Source organism: Anopheles arabiensis, chromosome 2 (assembly GCF_016920715.1).
Source record: "Anopheles arabiensis isolate DONGOLA chromosome 2, AaraD3, whole genome shotgun sequence".
Taxonomy (NCBI): domain Eukaryota; kingdom Metazoa; phylum Arthropoda; class Insecta; order Diptera; family Culicidae; genus Anopheles; species Anopheles arabiensis.
In genome coordinates, this window is record NC_053517.1 from 86397648 (window position 1) to 86422855 (window position 25208).

The 25208-nt window shown below is 45.9% G+C and overlaps 2 protein-coding genes and 1 long non-coding RNA gene across 11 annotated transcripts in view; 2 read left to right on the plus strand and 1 right to left on the minus strand.

Moving 5' to 3' along the window:
• LOC120893818 overlaps nt 1–7597 on the minus strand; it is a 55853-nt gene extending 48256 nt beyond the window's left edge. Inside the window, exons 1-2 of one of the 9 annotated variants that reach the window (XM_040295933.1) lie at nt 7475–7597; nt 6413–6826 (exon numbers count right to left, since the gene is read on the minus strand). The gene's annotated coding sequence lies outside the window, so the exon portion shown is untranslated. The remainder of the gene's footprint in view (nt 1–6412; nt 6827–7474) is intronic. The other 8 variants (XM_040295937.1, XM_040295940.1, XM_040295938.1 and 5 more) reach the window with 8 other exon arrangements.
• A 404-nt stretch (nt 7598–8001) lies between these two features.
• On the plus strand, nt 8002–9665 carry LOC120897504 (NADH-ubiquinone oxidoreductase 49 kDa subunit-like). The gene has a single exon (XM_040302455.1). It carries the CDS (start codon nt 8129–8131, stop codon nt 9542–9544), a length of 1416 nt encoding a protein of 471 aa, XP_040158389.1. The 5' UTR covers nt 8002–8128; the 3' UTR covers nt 9545–9665.
• Nucleotides 9666–12774: 3109 nt separating this feature from the next.
• On the plus strand, nt 12775–14050 carry LOC120896396. The gene is made up of 3 exons (XR_005738422.1): nt 12775–12867; nt 12956–13013; nt 13082–14050. It is a non-coding gene; the product is annotated as an uncharacterized LOC120896396 (long non-coding RNA).
• Nucleotides 14051–25208: the final 11158 nt, after the last annotated feature.

Genomic DNA, 25208 nt, shown 5'->3' on the forward strand with positions numbered 1-25208 from the left:
CCACTCCTCATGCGTCCTTTTTGTACTCCGGAAAAGACTGTCTACGCTCTCACCCAGCCGCTTTGCCACCCTTCTGCACCTCCTGACAGCTGCAAAACGAATGAATAATTCATACCCATCGAGAAAAAGTCACCGTGCAGCATCTGACCGACCGGGGTTAATCCCCACAGGACGACAATTAAAACAGCATCCGTTAGCTGCTTGCCAGCCAGATAACCATGTGGGAGGGGACCATAAATTGACAGCGAAGTGCATCGTAGAGCAGGTAAAAATCACCGTACATCTGCGACCTGTCTCGATGACATTATGCACCGTCCGAGTGTTCGAGTGTCCGAGCAAAAACTAGCGCAGCAGCAGCAGCCCAAGCAAGTGGACCGGAAATCAACAACCACTGCAAGCAAGGAGAGTGCGAAACAGGAACAGGAACAAAAAAAACCCCTTGTACACGACGTGCCGCAATCAATCCTTCTCAGCTGGATTGATTCCAGAAGACGATCAGCGAAACGACTGTTCGAACACAAAAACGCTACCACCCAACCCAACGGATGGGAAATAATCCGGATGTTGTTTTCATTTAAATGTAAATTTTCCAATCATCCCACAATTTTCCCTCGCACAGCACACACTTTTCACCTATCGAGACCTATCGTCTCATCCGAGGTCTGTCTGATTGCTGGATCAACCGGAGTCGATTGTGTCTGGTACTTCCCGCATTTGACCGGCAAGTAGACCCAGACGCGTCAGATTGCAGGACTACAAATTGCTTCGCTTTCTCTCGTTTTCGTTCGATGCATGCCGGAGCAGCGTTGTGAATGATTTGCACTGCTCGAAGTTTAAGCCTGCCAGATAATGCATGCTTCTGCAGCCATGCCAACACTCGAACCCGCATGCTAGATAGACGGTTAGTGCCCGAGAATGAGGCAATAGCTGAACGGCTCAAGAAACAAACCACGAACGGACACAGAAAGGTTTGATGGGAGATGGCCTTCATTGAGCTGGTAGATGCGCATAATCAGTCTTCAGGCATTGAAAGATCATCACAAAACAAAAAAAGGTTCCCTTGTTTTTCTTTTTGATGTTTTTTTATCATGTACCCTTAGTTGCGTTGCGCGAGAACCTTCACAAATTGTTTATTATTTGACCGATTTTTTTATCCCTGCCATTATCAATCTGATACTATTCATGACCCTGCGCGCAGCATCTGCGTATCAGTTGCAAATCAGTGAACCTTGGCAACATTTTTTTTTCTATTTTTGCTTCCGCCACTGGCGCTTCCTGTTTTCGTGTTCAGGGTCGCTCTGTGCCCGACCCATCCATCCATGCGATCAAAGAACAACCCATTCATTATGCCCGGAATGCTTCATGCTTCAAAACGCGCGCCTCCATCCAAGCTTTCGCGCTGCAGATGGCCATCATGATGGCCACCGGCACGTTGCTTTTTCCCATCGCGAGCTCGCGAGATAAGAGGCAACGCAAGAAAAGCACCTTCCATGATGGTAGCTGTTGGTCGGTTGCCGTTGTTTGTTGCTGCCATCAAACGAGCAGCAGCACAGACAACACGCCGGTCCAGACGCACATGGTGGTGGAATTTCTCCACACCATAGCACCGCGCCCGTACCGATAGGCAGAGGTTGCTCGCTTTTTGTCTAATTAATGAAGCATGGCTGTTGGGGGGCGGGGGGGGCGAAGGTATCATTCCGCTTTGATTCTGCTTTGTACGTTTATTATCCGGCCTTAAGCGATACTTAAGCGTACTTTAAGATCAAATGGTTAGAATTGAAACCGCTCGGAATGCAGCATAGCACCCGTGGGCGCAGGGGATTGGCCTGAGTGGTCCAGCCAATTGCTTCGTTGGTAATGATGTTTTTTTTTATTGGCTCTTCAAAATTTAACAACCGTAACAAAGTGACACGATGACTCGATGGCAGGGTAAGCTAGGAAAATCTCGGAATTTAAATCCAAACATTGAATTGCTTCGCAATCAAGTAAATCATTAAATATTTAACGATCTAGCTAATTTTAATTCCCGTTTTGTAGCCGAGCTCTTTCAATCTTCGCACCATTCGCTGTGTTTATATTCTTCAGACGACTCGTTCCAATCAATCAAAATCATGCTAAAATTGAGATCAATTAATCCGTCACTAAACGAGTTGATTTACAGCCCTTTAAAGTGTTTGGATGGAGCGAAGCCTGCGAATGCTTGTGTTCTACACAAGAAAAGTCAATTGTACTTTCATGGGCAAACGAAAAGCAAAGCACTAGAACCTATCGGTGAGTTTTATCGCCATTCCGTTCGAGCTCAGCACGGTAGATTACTATCACTCCATTTGCAGAGCAGTGATGAAACAGTTAAGCCTGTCGTCCTGTCCCTCTCGAACAACACTTCATTCCAAACAACAAAAAACTCCTCGTCAAACAACAGACTTCGGCAACCCCAAAGCAAAGTGACTGTAGTGTCCCGACTTGTTCAGGACGGACGCAAACGTCTTGCCCGTAATCGTTAAGTGCTCCACATCGAGACAAGTACGCAAACACAAACCTCGTTTGTGTCTATATTTGATGGGCATCTTCACCGGAAACACGAGGACACTCTGTTGCCTGGCTGGCTTCCTGATTGGTTCCCAACATTCTGCCCCCTTTGAAATGGCTTTCGTAATTAAACAGCACCCTGAACCGAAGCACAACCCGGCCCGCTATGCACTGCTACCGGGCACTGCCATAATTGTTAGCATCGAAACGACGATTGTACCTTTGTGTACAGTGTACAACAACATTCTCCGATCCTAAGCGCTTGGAGCTAATTTCTACCAGCAGGTGGCCCCCGTTCGCTAGCGCAGTAGTGTTTTGCCTTTCCACGAAAAAAGGACAGTCACCAAGATGGGACCATATTAGCCGTTGTATTGACATTTTACGCTAGTCGAAAGAAGCTTACCATCGGGACGGATAGCGAGTTTTTGGAACGATACGTTAGTACATAATCCTCGGTTAAGGTGCTAACAATTCGCTGCGAGCCATCCCGACCCATTCATGCTGCTATCTGTCCCACCAGCTCACAAGCTACCAGGCGTCTCCATTGATTTTCACGATAACACAGACTAACGCAAGAGAGGGAACCAAGCAACCAAAAAAAAAAGCACGTTACATCGCACAGGTCTCCAACACATGTTTGGAAAGGGATTACAGAAGCACAGAAGTATTGTGGGTAGGTGGAAAGGTGCTGTACCGAGCAACAACCATTCAACATCACACACAAAAAAAAACAGGGAGGAAGAAACACATGCTGTAACATAATGTCGCTAATAAAGCCGGATGCTTCATGGTGTATGCGTTCCATTAGGAAAGTGGAAACTGAGAGCAAACACACACACACACATACATACACGCCGGTACATTGTCATCGGTACGTTCTTTTGAGAGCGAAGCAGAAACCACACGATGGGTACAAAACATGGCAGTATTACCAACAACAGCGACACAAAAAAAATGCCAATCCTTTTCACTTCGGGTGTAAACCCTTATGGGACGTGGGCGCGGTGACTCTCCATCAAACGAGGATAATCATTTGCCACAACCTCTTCAGATCAAGAGGGGGAGGCCAGGTAGAGTTTGTGAATAAAAAGATGAAATCTTTAGACACTGGCACAAAACGAGAGAGTGAAAATGCAGACAACAATGAACTTGAGTGTGTAAACAATTGCGTAAGCTGGTATGCTTGCTTTTGTCTTTTTTCCCCATTAGCGATTCGTCCGACTGACGTCCGTTGAGATACGGTACCGGGTGGGCCTGTCTGTCTGTTAGGTCCGCTAGGTCTACCTTGCAGGCTTTATTTACATTTACAAGGGACGACAGTGTGTTTTCACTGTGGCTACGGCCAAAAAAAAAATATGCCAAAAGCTATGCGTCCCTCTTCTCTATCCCTTCCTGTCCAATGCTACACTATGTATGCTTTATACGGGTAAGACCTAGCACACACACCAACATCCGAATCCTTTCGGATCTTCGAGCCTTTTTTTCGTTGCCAATAGCACGCTCAGCCAAGGCTAAAAGATTCAAACACTAACCCTCCCAAATCTGCATTCCCTCCGAGACAGAGAGGGAGAGAGATAGAGAGAAAGAGTTCGAAGTTCAATCTCGTCTTCCTGTCTTCCTCTTTACAACGCGCCGTCGGAAAGCGAAGGGTTAATCTTTTCCGGTCGGTCGATACCGGGCTCGCGCTGGCAGTGACCTTTTCTTTCAATTCCAATGTCGGGTGTATATTTGGCTTCGACTATGCTTGTGGATTTTTTATTATTGTATTCCAGCTCCTCTTTCTACTACATTTGATTCGTACAACTGAAGGCCAACAATGGTCAAAAGGGGAAAGGATACTGGTGACCGGTACAAGATATTAGTTCGGGACTTTTATTTTTCGTTCTCTCTCTTTCACTCACACTCTTTTATTTCTTATCTGCTTCGCACAGAATAGGAAGCGGCTTTGTGGCTAAAATAAGGATCATGGTCAAAAGTTTTCGATCGGCCTCAAATCGGTTTACGACGTTAGGCTTTTGTAGTTGGACGTTCAATCTATAATACTGAGATGATTGATTTATTCCGCTGTACAGTTTGAATTAAATACGAATCTGTTACATAAAATCCGTATTATGAAACATTTAAGCGTAAAATCTTAATATCTTGTCTTGTTTGTTTCTCTATAACAGACACATTACTAGTAATAATGGGAAACTTAAAGGTTTTTTTATATTACCATAGTCTTAAAAGACTAATTGTTAAATTTACAAAGAAAAGTCCAAAAAGTTTAAATAACCAAACAATAAAACATGATAAAAATAACTTCCATATTCAAATTCCCGACTACTCTCAACAAAATGCATCATTCCTGCTGCAACGTTCTAACGCATTGAACACATTGCGCAACACATCCACTGCAGCCTAAATGCACCTCCTTAGCCTCTGTTTTGTTTGCATTTGCCATTCAAATTGTTTGCAGCAAAAAAAACGTCTCAACACCTATGCACACGAAAACACTGGCACATACATACACCAGAGCATTGTAGCATCGCTCCCTTATGGGGAAAAGAATGGAGTATTCTCCTGCAAGACAAAATCGCTTCCGTAAGCAAGCAACGGCGATGCTTCACCGCAATGCACGTAACCCGTACGTAGCCTCTCGCCTGAGCGTGATTTTTCTTACCCCAAGTGTTCACCCCTGGGTGGGTTTGCTGCTGCTTTTAATTCACCGTCATTTTTCCACGCGCAAGGATGTGCACGTGCTCGAGCGGCCGCTATCGGTGCCTGTCTGGTGAAAGGATTTGTCCTTATCGTCCACTTCGGCTAAGAGTTGGGTGAATTTTCCCCCTTCCTTTACTCGTGGCCGCCCTGCACAAACACACACACACAAAGGGGAAGCAAACTTGACGAAAAATCCTCTCGAAAGCGCGCCCATCCCGTCTGAGCCGTCTGAGCCGTCGCTTTGTGTCCAAAAGGCAGGGCAAAATGAAGCCAGATAACTGGAGGTTTTCCCTGTCCAATCAGCAGCATCTCACCCTTCCACCTACCCTACCGAAAAGACCCATATACCCACACAATAATATCCATTATTATGATTACAAACAACGGGTTCTGTGTCGACAGTGGTCGATGCGCCGTGCATCCCACCGTTATGATCGAAAGCACCGCGAGGATGCCGGCGTTCATCAACCGGATGCTGCTTGATCGTGAGGTTGAGCTTCAAGGGGGCCACGCTTGTTTTCTTTCTATCTACCAAGACGCATCAGCGTGGCTCGCACGCCTTTTTATTCCTACACGATGCAACGAGTATGGAGAGGCCTTTCTTTCTTCTAAACCTCACGGGATACTGCCATCCAGATAAAACTGTCTACATTCGCGACCATGATTACAACCAGACACACACCGTGGCACACCCTTTACATGGAAAACACTCACACCGGATGGTTGTGAGCCCTCTTTCATTGTCACTGCAAGGCTCTTCGTTTGAAATTGCAGCAAAAAACAACGATGTCCACGGTTGCCAGAGCGAACGATGAAGGCGAAACACATTCCTTTTATGTGCATATGTGCATCTTGTCTTTGAGTTGCTTGACTTTTTCTTCCACCTTCCAAGCCGCAGTAGGCCATGCAATGGAAGAGGGGAAAACTTTTGCTCGCCTCAGCAGTACTGCCTGGAGTGGGCTTGAAGTGGCGATACCGAGAAAAGGAACGAACAGCCCTGCAACGGTACTACTACTACACATGCTCTGGCGCGTTGCACAAAAGCGTATTCCGTTGCCCCGCTTACAACGCACTGCCCGGGCTAGATGGAGTAGTATCCTATAGCCCTAGTCATCTGTCCATCCTGAATCAGTTCTTTTCCTCCTTGAATAGCGTGGTGAAGGTGGAATGTAAATTTACTCACCGTTTCGTGACTGCTTCTTTGCGTCTTGCACTGCGTCAAGCTGAATGTCAAAACCTGCCAACCCTCGCTGGTCCGTTCTTGGCGAGATGCTGTTCTACGGGTGCCAGCGGCTGCCCAGCCGCTTCCTGCTTCGTCCTTCACTTAGTTAACTCTTGGGCACGATTTTACTTGACACACTGATCACGACCACACACACTCATGCAAACACAATCACACACATACACTGACTGTGTGAAGCTGTCATATGCCACACGGCGACACACACGGACACGATGCCTGCTCTGATTCTGTCAGGCGGTCCGTTTTGCTTTGCTTTTTGCCCCTCTTTTTTTGGGGGGGGAATACAAGATGGACTGGAGGCTGCTGGAAACAGTCACAACAAGGAGCTAGGATGGTAAAGGTTGAAGCTGTCAACTTGAAACAAGAAAGGCAATGCCCAAGATGCACACAAAAACCGTGATTCCACGGTGTTAGTTACGAGCGAGGGTTGAAAATAGGCAACACCGGGGAGGGCAGCGAAATAGCGAGAACGGCTAAGTACTCCCTGTCTCCGGAAAGGGATGGTTCACTGTTGAAGTGTGTCGAGTGAAGGGGGGGAACTAAGGCAGTTTAATAAAAAGAGGAAATAGGATAGGGGAATGACAATCGGGTCAGTATATTATTCCTGCAAATCCACCGACTTTGAGTCGAGCAAAAAAAACGAGGTTAAGTTGAATATGTAAATGGAATCATCCACAAACCCAATGCACACAGTGTCTTAAATATGGAGATGTAGCCCACCAACACAACCATCCCCTCCCCCCCCCTCCCCCCCCTGGTGTGCAGCAGTCATGTTTACTTTGTTAAGCTACGTTGCACTTTTGCCGAGGCTTGCACTTGTGGAATCTAGACGATTCTTACACTACCGGGTGTGAGTGCATCGGAATTCTACACGAATTGTTTGAAAAATATTTCTTCTTTTTTAGTTGAGAAGGATCCCGTTTACTGTATGAAACACATCACACTAGTTGTTCATATCTTGGGTCATTACACTGTAAAGAATCTTCTCCCCTTTTTTCATACCTTGTTTGATCACTTTCACTTAATACACTGTGTACGATACCAACCAACAATGACGATGCTCTTCCAAACACTTCTGCACGACTGAACGGTCACGACGGAACTGCACACGAAACGCGAAAGCGAATCCTGTCCCTCGTTTCAGGATCTACCGCGATGTAAAGGAATGTGAGTGACTCGTTCTACGGAGAGTGAGAGAGTGAGAAATCGAGAGCAAATGTGCAAGAATCCTGCGAGATACCGTTGCCAGAGTTCATTTTCCCAACCCAAAACCATGAACGATCGATGCTACGAGTGAAGATTTGAAGAATAAAGAAAAAGTCATGTTTTTTTTTAAATTTGTTTGGAGTAAAATGAGTAATTAAAAAATCTCTCTAGAGAATTAAAAATAGTTGGCTTATCGAAAATTAAATTATGATGTGAATAATCTGGAAAGGATATCCATGTCAACGTATATTTTAAAATCTAGTGCTTTCACAACTGTCATTCGCCACTGTGACAGCTGTCAAATAGTAGTCGAGGACGGGATATGTCGCGAACGGGAGCATCCTATTCCCACAGCTTGTGCATTGTGCAGACTCTATTCCAATAATCGTAGTAAAAACCAGCATTCAGGACAGAAAAGTGGATGATAAAACAACGAAACAAACAACCAAGATGGCATTCTGTGTGTTAAACGCCGCAGCAAAGCGAACACCATCGACTGTTTACGCAGTCGGTCGTGGGCTGCTGCAAAATGTCACCGCTCCGTACCGATTGTATCAGCAGCCAGCCCGTGCGGCGGGCAAATGGTTTCCGGACGAACAGTTCATCGAACAATTCAAAGGCCCGGTAATGTACCCGGACCACGTAACTGCACGCTGGAAGCTTCCGCCCTGGAACAGCAAGATTGCACCGGTCGAGAAGCAGGTGCGCAATCTGAAGATCAATTTCGGACCGCAGCATCCGGCTGCCCACGGTGTGCTGCGCCTGGTGCTGGAGCTGGACGGCGAAACGGTGATGCGTGCGGATCCACACATTGGGCTGCTGCACCGCGGCACCGAGAAGCTGATCGAGTACAAGACGTACGTGCAGGCCCTGCCCTACTTCGACCGGCTCGACTACGTCTCGATGATGTGCAACGAGCAGTGCTACTCGCTCGCGGTGGAAAAGCTGCTCAACATTGAGATCCCGCCGAGGGCGAAGTACATCCGTGTGCTGTTTGCGGAAATTACACGCATCCTCAACCACATCATGGCGATCGGTACGCACGCACTGGACGTGGGAGCGCTGACCCCCTTCTTCTGGCTGTTTGAGGAGCGGGAAAAAATGATGGAGTTTTACGAGCGCGTGTCGGGGGCGCGCATGCACGCCGCCTACGTTCGGCCGGGTGGTGTCGCGCAAGACATTCCGCTCGGTTTGCTGGACGATATCTACGACTTTGCGGTACGGTTCGGCGAACGGTTGGACGAGGTGGAAGATGTGCTAACGAGCAACCGGATCTGGGTGCAGCGGACGGTGAACATTGGGGTCGTTACGGCCGAGGATGCGCTGAACTATGGCTTCAGCGGTGTCATGCTGCGCGGTTCCGGTATTAAGTGGGACCTGCGGAAGGTGCAACCGTACGATGCGTACGATCAGATGGAGTTCGATGTACCGATCGGTACGAAGGGCGACTGCTATGATCGGTATCTGTGCCGTATTGAGGAGATGCGCCAGTCGCTGCGCATTATCGACCAGTGCCTCAATCGGATGCCGGCCGGCGAGATTAAGACGGACGATGGGAAGATATCGCCACCGTCCCGCACCGAGATGAAACAATCGATGGAGGCGCTTATCCATCACTTTAAGCTGTTTACGCAGGGCTATCAGGTACCGCCGGGGTCGACGTACACGGCGGTGGAAGCGCCAAAGGGTGAGTTCGGTGTGTATCTGGTGTCGGACGGGTCCAGTCAGCCGTATCGGTGCAAGATTAAGGCGCCCGGCTTTGCCCATCTGGCGGCGCTGGACAAGATTGGACGGCATCACATGCTGGCGGATGTGGTGGCCATTATCGGCACGCTGGATGTCGTGTTTGGTGAGATTGATCGCTAAGATGGGTCGTTGCAAATGACCAAAAATGAATGACATAAATAAATTTCAGTATTATATCTGTTAATTGTAATAAATCATAATAAATACAAAAGCTTTAGCGTAAAACCTGGTTACAAGCAAACATTACTGTAACAGGAATTCATTAGCCTTTCTCATTCATCCGTTACAGCAACAACACTCACGAAAATCGGAAAAACCCCGATGGAAAATCCCCGAGAGAAAGAAAAACAGTGAGCAACCGAACACATCTCAGCTGTTCTAGTGAGAAAGGAAAAACCCTTTTTGTCGGAAAAATGCTCCAAACGCCGATTTGTAGAGCAAAGCTTTCCTTGGCAAGATAATCAGAGAGAACGAGTGAGTAATGGTAAATTTCCCCCAAGAGCATCCTATTTTGATGGGGAACTCTCTCCCATCATCCCCGGTATGTGTTGTGTGTTGCGCGTTGGTTTATTTTGCCGGCCGGTGCCGTCTGAATGCCGCCATTACGGCAGGCACATAAGAAGGGGCAGCAGCAGCAGCAGTATATAGGACTGGGTAGAGTACATAGCTTTCACCGCAACAGTTTCGTACCTGTTGTTGTTGTCCTGCCGGTCGGTACTTCAACGGCTTCTAAACGTTTGGGAGACGGGGTGAACACGTATAAAAATGTCCCGAGCTGGGAGGATCGTGATTTTCTGGGGATGAAATTTATGGGATCGACCTCGGCTCGATTTGGGGGTCGGTTGATATGAGAAATCTTTTTTTTCCTAAATACCTGCATGACAGTGTTAGTTAGGTAGCGAAAATATAAGAATTTAAATTGAAATAAGATACGAGACAGGGACAGAACACAAGGTTAAAAATAATTACAGTACTTCTGTCTATTTTGTATTACTTTTTAATTGCTGTTAAAAGTATTTAATTGTGTAGTAGAATGACAAACAACGAGATTTACAGCGAAAAATTATGATTATATTCCATAGTTTCGGAACCAGAAAATGTATATAAATAATATCCATATATAGAATAAGCAATGAAAGCAAAACTGGTTTGCAAAAAATGTTTTAATCATTAGTTTCAAAAATGTTGGTACGATGCTATGACAAATTCGGAAATCATTATAAACGACCAAAAGATCATTGGAACTGCAGACCTGGGTTCTATATGTTCGTTATTTGATTCTTCATTTCCTGGTCCAAAACGTTCATCATTAAACCTTATTAGTGAAATTACTAATACCAAACGTCAGTAGCGTTGTGTAGCGCCATCTATTGCAAAATGAAAGTACTATCATTTCATGTCATTAGTTTTATTTAAAAAATATCCAAAATGCGTCGTAAATATCATCCTCAAACCTACCTAGTGGAATTCTAATACCAAACGTCAGTAGCCTTGTATAGCGCTATCTATTGCATAATTCTCAAAATTCAAACCTTTTATTTCTAAAAACATGACTCACCTAAAGCCCAAACATGTCGCAATCTTCAAACCTTAATACACCATATAAAATTACCTCTCTGTTTGTATGCAAGTTGCTTCTAAAAACAAGATCTAATTGAGCTTAACCGTATCGTCTGACCGCAGATAATACAATTTCAAATCTTTTGTACGCTTTGTACGTGTGTTAACACTCAAACATTCTCTCATCCATCTCATCCTGACATCACTCCGTCTCAATTGGCGGTTTGATCAAGCAACACCGCCGCCACTGCTGACGAGGACGATAAAGGACGCACACAACCTGCAACAAACTTTTGCCTCCCAGCACAAGACAGCTGAGAGATGGCACCACGTGCATGACGCAACCAGCCAGCAGGGCTAAAGCAGAGCCTGTACTTACCTACCACTACCACCAAACAAAACCCACAATCAACCCGTAGTGATCAACGTGCTCCCGCTTCTCCGAACCGTAGATTACCTCCTAGCCCCGCGGGCTGAAAGGAGAAAAACCACAACCGATGGAAGTTTCACGACGTAATCATCAGTGTAAGCATCATAGCAAGCCGTGTCAGGGTATACTTTGTCGCCATCTTCACCCAACGGGACTGGCTGGAGTGAAAGAGAAAGCTAAATTAAGAGAGTGAGAGAGAGTTGCTGCCCCTACACAACGCAACGCACACGTGTGTCTGGCGGGGAGTGTACGTAGGTTGATTGTCTCGTTTACTACTACCGTTGTGCGCTCGGCTGATCTTTAGTAATTTTTAAACTAATTACATAAACGAGTTACTTCCGCTGGCTCCCGGGCCATGCCGTCGGGATGCTGGCACAGGGAGTGTGCGTTGAGACATACCTCCCTTTCTAGTGGTTTGAGGTTTTTGCTAATGCTGTTTACCTTGATTTCTAAACTCGGTACGTCAGGTGGGAGGACGGGAAAACGGGGCGGTAAAGATTGTTGCAAAAAAATCAGGGAAGAGTGGATGAGTTTACCAGGCACTGTCAGAAGTTGTGGCTGTAGATTGATGATAATAGGAAACTCCCAAGTATAACAGTTTAAACAATCTACCGATAAAACCATAAGACCTTGTAGCAAACTATATTGCACTTATGACGATCGTTTCCGAGATCGTTTTGAACTCTCACGCTGAGCAAAAACCTCTCTCGTCAATATGGAATGCGAAGCACTTATAAAGCGTCCAAGCGCCACTGAAGCGAAGACATTCCAGGCAACTCGGCAAAAACGAGAGCCAAGATATGATGCCGGGAGGGAAAAAATCACGCCCAACCTGCACTGCAATCGGCATGCCAACGTGTGCCATAATCTACTCAGCCTCTTTCATAAACTCACAAATGAACGCCGCACCGGTGTGCCGGCCCCTTGGGGTGAAGCCAGAAGCTGGGTTTGCAACTACAAAGGATTCCAATTAAAAAATACCTCCAGCCTCATTGCGTAAGCCATCACGGCTGGGTCAGTTCGCATCGGCAGCAAGCGCAGGAAACCGATTCCCATAGGACAATCGGAAATAGTTCCCATCCTGGCTTCCCCCCTCGCTTGACTTGCACAAAACGCGCGCACGCTGCTTGACACTTCCGTTTGACCGGTAACGGCTCCCCCCCCCCTCCGCGCTCCTTCTCCTCCATCCCGACTCAAGACGGTAAGGCATGTGTGAGTAAGGATGCATTTTTGCGCCCCTCCCTTTTGCTCTGGAATCTTTCTCACCTGTCATGGTTCGTTACCATGTCAACCGAGCGAAAGGGGACCTATTCCTATTTATTTTTTTTTTGTTTCACAAAACTTAGTAGCCCGGTTGGCGCGTTGAAGTGAGGCGGGAAGGTGAAAGTGACTGACACACTGGCTGACAGCGCTCTCTAGCGTGTGCACACACATTTCACTCGATGGGCAAAAGGTAAAATATTTCCATTCAAAATTGCATTCTACGTACGTACGTTTTTGGTTTTTTTTCTCTCTCTCTGTTTTCCCACCACTCGGAACAGCTAGTACACAGTGGAATGCCGGAGACTGTCAGCAGTTGAGGTGGAGCAACCGTACCGAGTAAGCATTGTACCGGGTTTGGACGTGGTTCGGTCTTTAAAGCGGTTGACGGGATTTTTCCTTTTCAGTGACACAATTGGCTGGACGGTTCATGTTGCCATGATAAAAACTAAATCACGGCTATGGGGTAAACCAAAGCTGAAGCGGAAAGGACACCCCCCCCCCCCGAATTCCCGTCCTTCATTCCTCAGGCGCAATCCAGCGGCGGCGGAGGTTTTCCCCGATTAAAACCCCAAAGACCCGTACCTTGATCTCGGCAAACTCTCCCGTACGGGGTACGGGCGCCGACACATGGCTGACAGGGAAATGATAACAAACATTTTCCCCTCGCTAACATACACCCCCCGACCCCTCCTTTTTCCTTGTTCTGTGTGACTTGGGGATTTTTGAGGAGGAATGGGATATGCTTATTTGCTTTCTCTCGTTCCTCCAAAAACAAAAGCAGCAGCAGCAGCAGCAAAAAAAACACCCACGTCGCGTTTCAATCCATCCTGCGGCGGGGGGTCGACGGTTGTTTTGAATTCTTCTCGTTTTCCCCCCTCCCCCGTTTGTCTTTCCCGAAAGGGTGTATAGTAGCGCTCGATGCAACACGAAACCAGCCAGCGTTTGTTTGCTGTTTGGCAAGAGATAATGATAAATGTACACCCGGCCCGTTTGCGCGGGATTTGTTCGGGACTGGTACGACTACGACCATGCATTCATTGCCCTCGGTCTGCCTGTATACGAGCCAACCCACTCCCGAAACGGGTAAAGAGGACCAATATGCTTTATTGCTGGGAGCTCTTGCGTGAAAACGGGGTACCGCTGATTAAAAACGTATTTTAATCTGCCACTCTGGTCGTAAATCGTGTGAGCATGGAGCATGGAAGGAATGGGATTTGGTCGTTCCGTTGGATTGTCTATGCTTCGAGTATTGGTATTGCTGGAGCGAATAAATCTAAAACTAAAACCAGCATCATCTCGCAAAACATGTCGGATGATAGTACATTAAGCTTTGCGCGGGTAACTGCGATCCTCCCTTGATTGGAACTGTTTTAAATGGCGCCATCTATTGGGAAGCTGTGTAACTAAATGCTTGTGAGTGGTTTTACCGCTATTTTTTTGTTCTTGTTTTGTTTGGATATTTTGGATTTATTGTGTATTTTTTCATACTTTTATATTTGTTTTTTTTTATTTATTTTATTTATTTATTTATTTATTTTATTTATTTTATTTGCGACTATTTATTGTGTATTTTTTCATACTTTTATATTTGTTTTTTTATTAATTTATTCGTTTTCTTTTTAGAAGTTTTTCAGTGTTTTGCTTTTATAGTTATTTTTTGGTTAGATTTTTTATTATAAAACTCTTTAATTGTTTTTTTTTGTATTTCTTCGTTTTTCTTTGCAAAATTGAGATAGCAACTAGTGGTGGGAGCTCGGAATCGGACCTACCCGATTCCGATTCCGTGTTCGGAATCAATTCCGGAGCCGATTTCGATGCTGGAATCGATTCCGATTCCGGAGTCGATTCCGGAGTCGATTCCGGAGCCGATTCCGGATCCGATTCCGGAGCCGATTCCGGAGCCGATTCTAGAGTTGGCTCCGAAGCCGATTCCGGAGTTGGCTCCGGAGCCGATTCCGGAGTTGGCTCTGGAGTGAAATCTGTAGAGAGTAGCTGTGTAAAGGTTGCTGGTTGGAACAAGACTATATTTCTAGAATCTTACATTAATAATCATAGCCTACTATTTTACTCAAGGCTTGCTCTTCAACACTCCTCCTCAAGCCTCAGAGATACCCATTAACTCGCGACTAATCTCGAATTTAGTCCGTTGCAATGGTTTAGTAAGTCCATCTGCAATCTGGTCCTCCGTGCTAACATATTCTAGAGTGACAATCCCACGGCTGAGAGCATCTTTGATGAAATGGTGACGAATATCAATGTGTTTCGTTCGTGGATGATACCCACCATTCTTCGCGATCGCAATGCAGCTTTGATTGTCACAACGAATTTCAATCACTTCATCCGCATTCGCCAGTTTCGCAGAAAGTCCGCGCCACCATGAGGCTTCCTGTACCGCCGCCGATACAGACATGTATTCAGCCTCACACGTAGATAAGGCTACCGTCGGTTGCTTCTTGCACATCCATGAAATTGCTCCTCCTTGCGCCATAAAGATGTTGCCAGTGGTGGATTTTCGTTCATCTGGATCAGATCCCCAATCAGCATCACAGTAACCGATAATTTTCGAATCTACATTTTTTTTGTAAACCAATTTAAAATTAGAAGTCCCTCGAAGATAGCGCATAACATGCTTCACTCCGTTCCAGTGTTTTTGTCCTGGATTTTTGTTGAATCGACTCAGCATGTTCACCGCGTACAGAATGTCTGGTCGAGTACTTTGTGCCAAATACATCAAACACCCAACGGCTTCTTGATACGGCACATCTTTCATCGCAGCAGTTTCATTGTTACTCTTCGGACTTTCTTCCTTGGTCAGCTTCTCACTGTTGTTCATTGGAACTGCCACTGGTTTACATTTATCCATATTGAACCTCTTTAAAATAGATTCTATGTAGATTTCTTGATCCAACTTGATGGTTTCTTTTGTCCGTTGAATCCTTATACCTAGGCAGTGCTGTGCTGCTCCTAAATCCTTCATACGGAAACAACTACAAAGATGTTTCTTCAGCTGCTTTTTCCATGCCACATCGTTGCTAAAAATCATCATGTCGTCAACGTATATAGCAACGATAATGATCTTACCTCCTTCGCTACCTACATACACGCAAGGATCGTACTGAGTTGGTATCAGGCCGAACCGTTGTAATGCTGCATCCAGTTTGTTGTTCCAAACTCGGCTCGCCTGCTTCAAACCATAAATAGCTTTGTTAAGTTTACATACCAACGTTTTCCGTTGTCCATCAACGAAGCAAGGTGGTTGCTCCATGTAAATATCTTCATCAAGATCTCCTTGCAGAAATGCTGTTACTGCATCCATTTGATCTATCATCAGATCATGCTTGATAGCCAGGGCAAAAAGGTATCGCAGCGAACAATACCGTACCACGGGAGCGTACGTTTCATCATAATCTTCCCCCTTTCGCTGTGAGAATCCTTTGACGACCAAACGAGCCTTGTATCGAGTTAAATTTCCAGATGAATCGCATTTAGTCCGATACACCCATTTGCATTTTATGGCTTGTCTTCCTTTCGGGAGCGAAGTTAGCGTCCAGGTTTTGTTCTCCATCAGAGCGTTATACTCCTCCTGCATGGCAGTCCCCCATTCTTTGCTATCATCCCTAGCGAGTGCTTCTTGGTGTGAAACAGGATCAGCATATGTTCCACTGTTCATACCAGACGCAACTGCTACAAAGCCATCGACATCGCTTCCGGAAAACCCAAGAAAATCACTCGAATCGTCTTCAGATTGTACCATCGTTTCTGTACTAGTGTTGTTTTCGTCATCTGTCGTACTTTCATCGAGTTCACCATCCGTTTCTGCATCATTTTCTTCCAACGTGCTGTCTGATCCAGCATCGGGTGCAAAATTGGGAACCGGGATTTGCACAGGTTGGATTGAAGTTGTTTCCTCGATGTCCAGTCTAACGAATGTTCTTCTTGGCTCTTGCATTGCTGTAACTGTCACGTTCGATGAACAACCTTCATCTAAAAAAATTACTTCGCGGCTAATGATCGTTTGCTTCTTTTTATGGTCGTACAGACGATATCCTTTCGTTTCTTCATCAAAGCCAGTCAGAACGCACTCATGAGATTTCGGATCCCATTTACGTCGCTTCTCCTTCGGAATCATTACCATCGCTTTCGTTCCAAACACACGCAGATGTGAAAGATCAGGTTTTCTTCCATTCCACGCTTCTTCAGGAGTTAAATTGTGTCCACGTGTAGGAGAACGATTAATAAGATAAACTGCTGTTGAAACCGCCTCCGCCCAAAAACCTTTGGTCATGTTTCCTTCGAACAGTAAACACCGCGCCATTTCCACAATAGTTCTGTTGGCACGTTCCGCCAGTCCATTTTGCTGTGGTGTGTATCCGTTCGAAGTTTCATGGCGGATGCCCTCTTTCTGCAAGAACGATGTTAGGGATTTGTTCATATATTCCTTACCGTTATCTGTACGTAGTGTTTTAAGCTTCCTTCCGCTTTGACGCTCCGCCATCGCGTGGAATCTCTTGAAGGCTTCGAAAACTTCTACTTCAGATTTCGTCTTAAGGAAATAAACGAATATACGCCTCGTCTTGTCATCGATGAACGTGATGTAATATCGATGTCCACCAAGCGAGTGCGTTTCCATCGGTCCATTAATGTCCGAATGAACCAAATCCAAGACATTTTCAGCTCGAGAACCTTTCTTCGGAAACGGTAACTTCGAATGTTTGCCTAACGGGCAAACTCTGCAATCCGCACCGTCCATATTTTTCAATGTGATGCCAGTTGCCAAACCACCAGCAAGTTTCTTGAGATTCACAGCACCCAGATGCCCCATCCGTTTATGCCACAATTCGAAACTTTCTGCTGTGTTACACGACAGAGCCTCCTGCATGTTGTTCGCTACCTGTTCCACCTTGAACTGATTATTGTTGTGAATACCAGTAAGCACCAACTTGCCGCTAGGGTTATATACTTTGCAACCTTTGGTGTTGAATTGAACAGTATATCCCTTTTCTACCATCCTGCTAACCGAAAGTAAATTCGATGTTAAACCTGGAATCAGCTTTACATCGCTGATCGTTACAATCTCTTCCATGCATTTCGGTTGTATTATAGCAGTTCCACGAGCGACAATGTCCAGAGTTCCTCCGTTAGCAGCAACTACTTTACCTGTTGCGTTTTGCAGGTTGCTCAATAAATCCTTGTTGCTAGTCATGTGCGCATACGCTGCCGAATCCAAAATCCACTCGTTAGCTTCACTGTTTCCAAATGTCGATAGCACCGTACACAACGTTGTTCCTCCTTTTCGATCATCCTTGCAGAATTTCGCAATATGACCATACCGGCCACATTTCCTACATTGCGGACCTTTCGACGAAGAAGGCTTCTGTTTTGGCTTGAAAACTTCACGACGTTTGTTAGTGGCTAACGCTTGAACATTTTCGTTACGTAGCAACGGCCTCTCTTGAAGAAGTTTTGTCTTCACATAGTCGCCTGTGATTGCAACACCAGAATTCTCCATAGCCAAAATCATCGGTCGATACTCTTCCGGTAAACCAGCCAAAAGAATCATTCCTACCCACAAGTCGGGCAATTTGGAAACCAATGGCATTTAGTTGGTTTGCCGTGGATATTACCTGATTCACGTATGAATTCATTGAGCCACATGTATCCAAATCAGACTTAATCAGCTTGTGAAGCAAGCCGATTTGCCTAGAAAGCCCTTTATCCTCAAACGCCATTTCCAATTTGTCCCAAGCAGATCGAGCCGATTCCGCGTCTTCAATATGGACATAAATTGTTGGGTCGAGTAAAAGGATGAGCTTCAATCTGGCTTGCAAATCCTTTTTTCGTCCACCGTTTCGAAAGTTCCATCCTCTTTTTTCACAGGTTTTACTACTTCCCAAAGTCCTTCGAGTTGTAGAAACGTTTTAGCAGCAAACTTCCAGGATGTCCAATTTTCCCGACCGAGCAGACGTTCAATGGAGGGAATACTTGTCGAACCGACGAAACTTGACGAGGAATTGCTTGAGCTAGGAAGCGCCATTTTCACTAAACTTTCTAGATTCAAGTCTTCGATATTCTGGATCTTTAATCAATTTTCGAGTCTGGGCCCATAACCTGTAGAGAGTAGCTGTGTAAAGGTTGCTGGTTGGAACAAGACTATATTTCTAGAATCTTACATTAATAATCATAGCCTACTATTTTACTCAAGGCTTGCTCTTCAACAAAATCAGTCCGGGAATCTCCATGAGAGTGGATCGTTAACAAGTAAATTTGGATTTTTGCGGTTACCAATACGTAGTATGATTGGACCCAAACGCCTATTTTTATGGCGATGCCGAAGCTGGCTCCGTTTGGTTGCCGATTCTAATTTATGAGCCATTTCCTATTCGAGAGCCGACTTCGATTCCGGAACCGATTCCGGAGTCCATTATGGAACCGATTCCGATTCCGGAGACGATTCCGGAATCGATTCCGATTCCGGAGCTGATTCCTGAATCAATCCTGGAGCCGATTCCGATTCTGGAGTCGAATCCGGAACCAATTCCGGAGTCGATTCCGATTCCGGAGCAAATTCCGGAATCGATTCCGGAAACTGATTCCGGACCTACTATCCGGAATCGATTCCAGAAAACAGCGGAGCTAGCCGGAATCGATTCCGACAAAAACTTCATTTTTCCCATCACTTATAGCAACGAATGTTTTAAAAGTTTATTTGTTTCTTGTCAGAAAACTTCCCCTCTTCTATCTCATACTGTAACACTTTTGACACTTTTTGAGTGTGTATATGTGTTTGTTTTTTCCCCCCAATCAAGTCTTTTCTTCGTGTTTGCATAATTACAAATTAGCGCATCTTACACCACCGAAGCCATGCACCGAGAAGACTCTGTTGTCGACTGACGACGTACAAGGTTCTAGAATAATAACTCCAAACTCACTTTTCACGCTTCGTTACCTCGCCCAAAACTTTGCGTTAACACGCGGCGAAGGATAAGCCAAAATCTATTAGCAAGTTTGCAACCAACCACTGTCCAAAGCAGGCTTGGGCAACGGCCCAAGACAAGCCAGCGCCAGCGTGCACCAACACGGATCAAAAGAAAGCGGGCACGGGCTAAACGTTGCGGCCCTGCACCTGCCTGGGTGCATCTCATCATTACAGCAAACCGGTGTGGTAAAACCCAGGCGCCCAGCTAAACCACAATCGCGAAGAGTTTCACCCATCGCCGAAAACTACGGATTATTTCTAATACGCAAAACAGAGGGCGGAAGAGAGAGAGAAAGAGAGAAAGGGAAGCTTTAAGCCCTGTAGCTAGAAGCCGGATGCCTGACGCGCGTGGGATGATAATGGAACTTAACGCCATGGTAACCACGGTCACCATACCCTACCGGTGTGAGGCAGTGTAAAAAAGGGGAGGGAGAAATGGGAAATTCACCGTGTGCCACAGGGGGATGCCGCAAATTTCCGACATTGCTCGTTACGGAAATAGTTGAAAGTTTTGCTTGCTGCTGCTGCTGCTGCTGCTGCTGCGACTACGTTTACCATCAACGGAGCTTTTCCGTCGTACTGCTGCTCCGAGGAAGCTTTTCCAAAGGGAAGATTTGAGGCGATGTTCAGTTCCGCGTTGGTTGTTACCGTGCATTACGTGTAAATCTTCCACACACACACACGCACACACGCACGCGCATACCATCCTCGCTTTCACGGGGATTCACGGGGACGAATGTATTATATCTTCATTGAAGCGGCACTCCCTCCATCGAACGAACGCCACAAACTCTGATCCTACCGGTACGAAAGGGAAATCCTTTTAGCCGGCGGCACTGTCACTGTTTTCCACAACGACGACGGCGACACATTTCAATTATTTCGCCTCGACCAAAACCACGGCGAACGAGCGTGTCGAAAATCAGCCATTTAAAACTTTACCATCCAACGCCAACGTTTGGTGAACCAGGAGCATCATACAATTTCTTCTAGCTCTCGCCGTGTACTTTATTTCTTGCAGAGAAAGGATACATGCAAAACTAAAGCCATACACATGCATCAAGCAAGCGAACAAAAAAGAAACGAACTTTACGATGACAGACAGAATGAAACGTTGTGCAAATAGTAATCACCGGGAATTCGGTGACCAAATGTTTGTACAGACACGGTCCAGGGCGTCGTTGCCTTTTCGGTGTGCCTTTCTTTCTTTAATGGAAGCTTATCATTAGATTGGAAGGAAGGGGGAAATTGGAATGCAAAAAAAAGTCTGTTTATGTTAAAATATGTCGGGGATGCATAAATAAACGTCAACATGCATGCATATAGAAGCAGCAAAGTCGGGTGAGCACTATGAAGTGCAAAGGAACTAACGACGATGCAAGCGACGACGCTATTACAGGGTTTCTACAGACACCTCAACACTATGAGCAAATATTTCAAACCCTTTAAATACATTTCCTCAATCCCAATGGCTGCTCAGATCGGTTGTCGTTGGTTGCTTGGACCTACGAAGGTTGTTTAAAGCCTATAAAAGAGAAACGTGTTTAGAGCAAAATGACAGAAAGCGATGTATGCAACATGTTTGTCAGTTGAATAGAACATACGTTTTGTTTAGTGAATTTCTGGTACTGTACGTTGTTGTGAAACGAATGAGAAACTTTTGCATAAGCTGCTATACACATCAAACCTGCATGTCTACATTTGATTGCCCACTTAGTATTTCACTGAAATTTTACACGACACAATTTTATGTCTTTTAGGGCTTTGTTTCGTGATCACGGAATGACAAACCATGAAAAGCGCAGGCAGTGGATTCGAAAACAGGATAAACTCCAATTATTACGTTCCGCGCATCTCTACCAGGTCACGCGAAGGATTGGCCCTCAGCAAGAGTCGCCGGGTCGTAGTGGAGGAGAAACAAACGGCAGACTTTTGGACAGAGTCTTTGACACTTTGTCTACTAAGCAGTCCTTCTCGCTAGTTGCTTCTGATCCACTGGTTGGGAAGCCTATGCAGACGGAAAAGGATATTTAGCTTGGAAATCCAGGGGTTCTTTCGCCATTTCGGATGTTGGAATAAAATGTTTTAACTCCAAGAACTATTCCGTTTGAGTCTTCCTCTATGGAAAACATGGCCTACTTTCAAACTAAATTTTACCTTTGCACGTTTACCCGGTTATCCGCTCGGACTGTATTGTTCGGGTATCCAGAAAATTCTTGTTGTGACTTGGGAGAATTTAGAAGGATAAAACCAATGGTTACTTGGATTAGGATAAGAAAATTGGTGAAGGAAGAAATTTAAATTCGCTTGCGTTACAGCAATAGTTTGTCAGTTTCTGATCCAATCGTTATCGTTAGAAATTCGACTCATCTACTTCATAGACAGTACGTTGCACGTTTGTTAGTGACCACTTTTGCCACCGTAACCGCAGGACTCCACACAGCATCCACACGGATCGCAACATAACAACTGACAGTTGCCAAACGCTTCACCGCACGGCTACACGAGGTGAAATATACAGCGAAATGAACTATTTGACAGGTGAAATATCTGTCAGATGACGCATCACAGCAACCAGCTGATGTGCAAAGCCAAAGTCTTTATAATACAGAGGTCGAGTCGTCCTGAAAATTTGATCAAAAAGCGCGGCAAAGTTTTGTCAGCTGGGTGAAAAAGCTTCAATAGTTTCATCGTAGCATACATTGAGGTTTTAGTTGTTGTGCATGCAGTGGTTTGAATGCATTTTCGGTCATTTTTACATCATTTGTTAGTAATGTTGTACTTAAAAAAGTTGATGAATATCAAGAAAAGATAGAATTATAGTACAATTAATGATTATAACTGATCTTGTTATAAATCATGCCCGAAATTACGACGAAATCATGTGCAGCTCAAGAGGGACAAAGTTAATAGGCTTGTAAGGTAAGGGAATTACGATACTACCTTCGTGATGGTCACTTCTTTAGCCAGGAAACAAGGAACCGTGTACCGAATCGAATCAAATACTGTAGCATACTTATTTTCTTCTTCTTATTTGGCGCAACATCCGTGGCTATCAGTCTATATATGGGTCTTGAACCCATAACGAGCATGTTGTTCCTTTGCATGTAACCTTTTGTTCCATTCCACAGACCACCGATTGTTTTCAAAAAGCTGCTAAATAGTGAACTATACTTAGCATAGATTAACTATGCTTAAAGCCACATTTTACCTTTACCCATCCGCTGTCGATTGCTTCCTTTCAAACGCAAACCGCACACCATTCCTCAAACGTTGCACCATCAGCAAAAATAATTTGTACAGCATTGTGCAGACTAATGGTGGGAGCTCGGAATCGGACCTACCCGATTCCGATTCCGTGTTCGGAATCAATTCCGGAGCCAATTCCGATGCTAGAATCGATTCCGATTCCGGGGCCGATTCCGGAGCCGATTTCGTAGTCAATTCCGGTGCCGATTCCGGAGCCGATTCCGGAGCCGATTCCGGATCCGATTCCGGTGCCGATTCCGGTGCCGATTCCGGAGCCGATTCCGGTGTTGGCTCCAAAGCCGATTCCGGAGTTGGCTCCGAAGCCGATTCCGGAGTTGACTCCGGAGCGAAATTAGTCCGGGAATCTCCATGACAATGGATCTTTTACAAGTAAATTTGGATTTTTGCGGTTATCAATACGTAGTATGATTGGACCCAAACGCATATTTTTATGGCGATGCCGAAGCTGGCTCCGTTTGGTTGCCGATTCTAATTTATGAGCCATTTCCGATTCGAGAGCCGACTTCGATTCCGGAACCGATTCCGATTCCGGAGCCGATTCCGCAGTCGATTCAGGAACTGATCCCGATTCCGGAGCCGATACCGGAATCAATTTTGGAGCCAATTCCGGAGTCGACTTCGGAACCGATTCCGATTCCGGAATCAATTCTGGAGCCGATTCCGATTTTGGAGTCAATTCCGGAACCAATTCCGGAGTCAATTCCGATTCTGGAGCCGATTCCGGAATCGATTCCGGAAACGGATTCCGGACCTACTATCCGGAATCGATTCCAGCAAACTGCGGAGCTAGCCGGAATCGATTCCGACAAAACCTTCACTTTTCCCATCACTAGTGCAGACAGATGGATTGACGCAAATAGTAGTAACAGTAGCCAGTCTAGAGGCAGCCAATAGCGAAAAGATTGCAATATGAACGATGCTTAAAGCAACATAGCAGAGAAAAAAACAACATTGCTGCTGCTGCTACTGCTGCTACTGCGGCACATGCTATACAATGAAGGAAAACCCCACCACAGCGAGCCGCGACCGGAAACGATGTTGCCGATTGCTGTCTGGTTCAACTGAAACAGAACATCCTTTGCATCCTCTCAGTTTGCGTTCACGGCAGAGCACCGAAAGCTAGAAAAAACAGCACCACCACCACCATCGACCGAGACACGGAGAGCGGAAAACGGAAACCGAACCGACGACAGTGGGTTTCCTCTTGCTCGTTGCTTCCCGCCGGTTAGCACAGAGCAGGCTGTGCCATTCGGTACAGGAAAGCGACAAAGTCAGCTTTTCGCTAGCTGCATTGAATCGTGGCCCCACGGGGGAAGTGCTGATGAGTGCTGAAGTTGTTCTTGTAGTCGGTAGCAAAGCAAAGTCGTGGCCTACCCTGGATGGAGACGCATGGTGGCGCATGGTGGATTGGCGCAATGGTTAGCGCATTTGGTACTTCGATTTGCTGCCGGCTGAAGAAAAACAAGGTTAGTGATACGGTATGATATACTGCTTTCTCCCACTTTAATTATGTTCAGCGTTACATGTGTGTGTGTGTATCGACTCCACTGCAAATCCCATTAACTTCAAGCTTGATGCATTATCGTAATGAAGGATTGTGTTTTGCTTTTACGTGTTGCATAGGGGGTAAAATGTAGCGTACAAGGTATTAGAAATCATATTAAAACACTTCACTTACACAACACTTGCTCTGTAATGGGATGGGATCCGAAGCCCCATTGAGGGATAATACAGGCTCTCCCATCCAACTCCTATTCCGACACGTCCTCGTCGTGCAGAGTGGTAACATGTGTCACCACATATCCAAGCTTGGGTACACGGGCTTGACCCAACCCCTTGGGCGGATGGTGGCACATGGCGAACCAGGAGGGGGGTGGGTATTCCGGGAAACTGGGTGCCTGAACGTCGGGGGGGCAACCCGACGCTAAACAAAACGGTCACGTGGGCGCAGGGCCAGTCACCCAGTCCCATGAATCAACGACTACGGAAAGCCACAGAAATTTTCGAAACGGACATCCCGATACCGACCATACGCAATGCCCCCGGACTACTCTGAAAATGGGCTCATGGAACGTACGCACTCTAAGCGAAGCCGGAGCCTTGAAAAAACTTGATGATGCCCTAGCCACACTGAGCATGGACCTCGTAGCTTTACAAGAGATTCGGTGGCTAGGGAACGGTGTGCACAATAGGCGTGGTAAGCAGTGCTACGACATATATTACAGCTGCCACGACCGCCACCGCGTGCTCGGAACGGGTTTCGCCGTAGGTCCCCGGTTGAAACC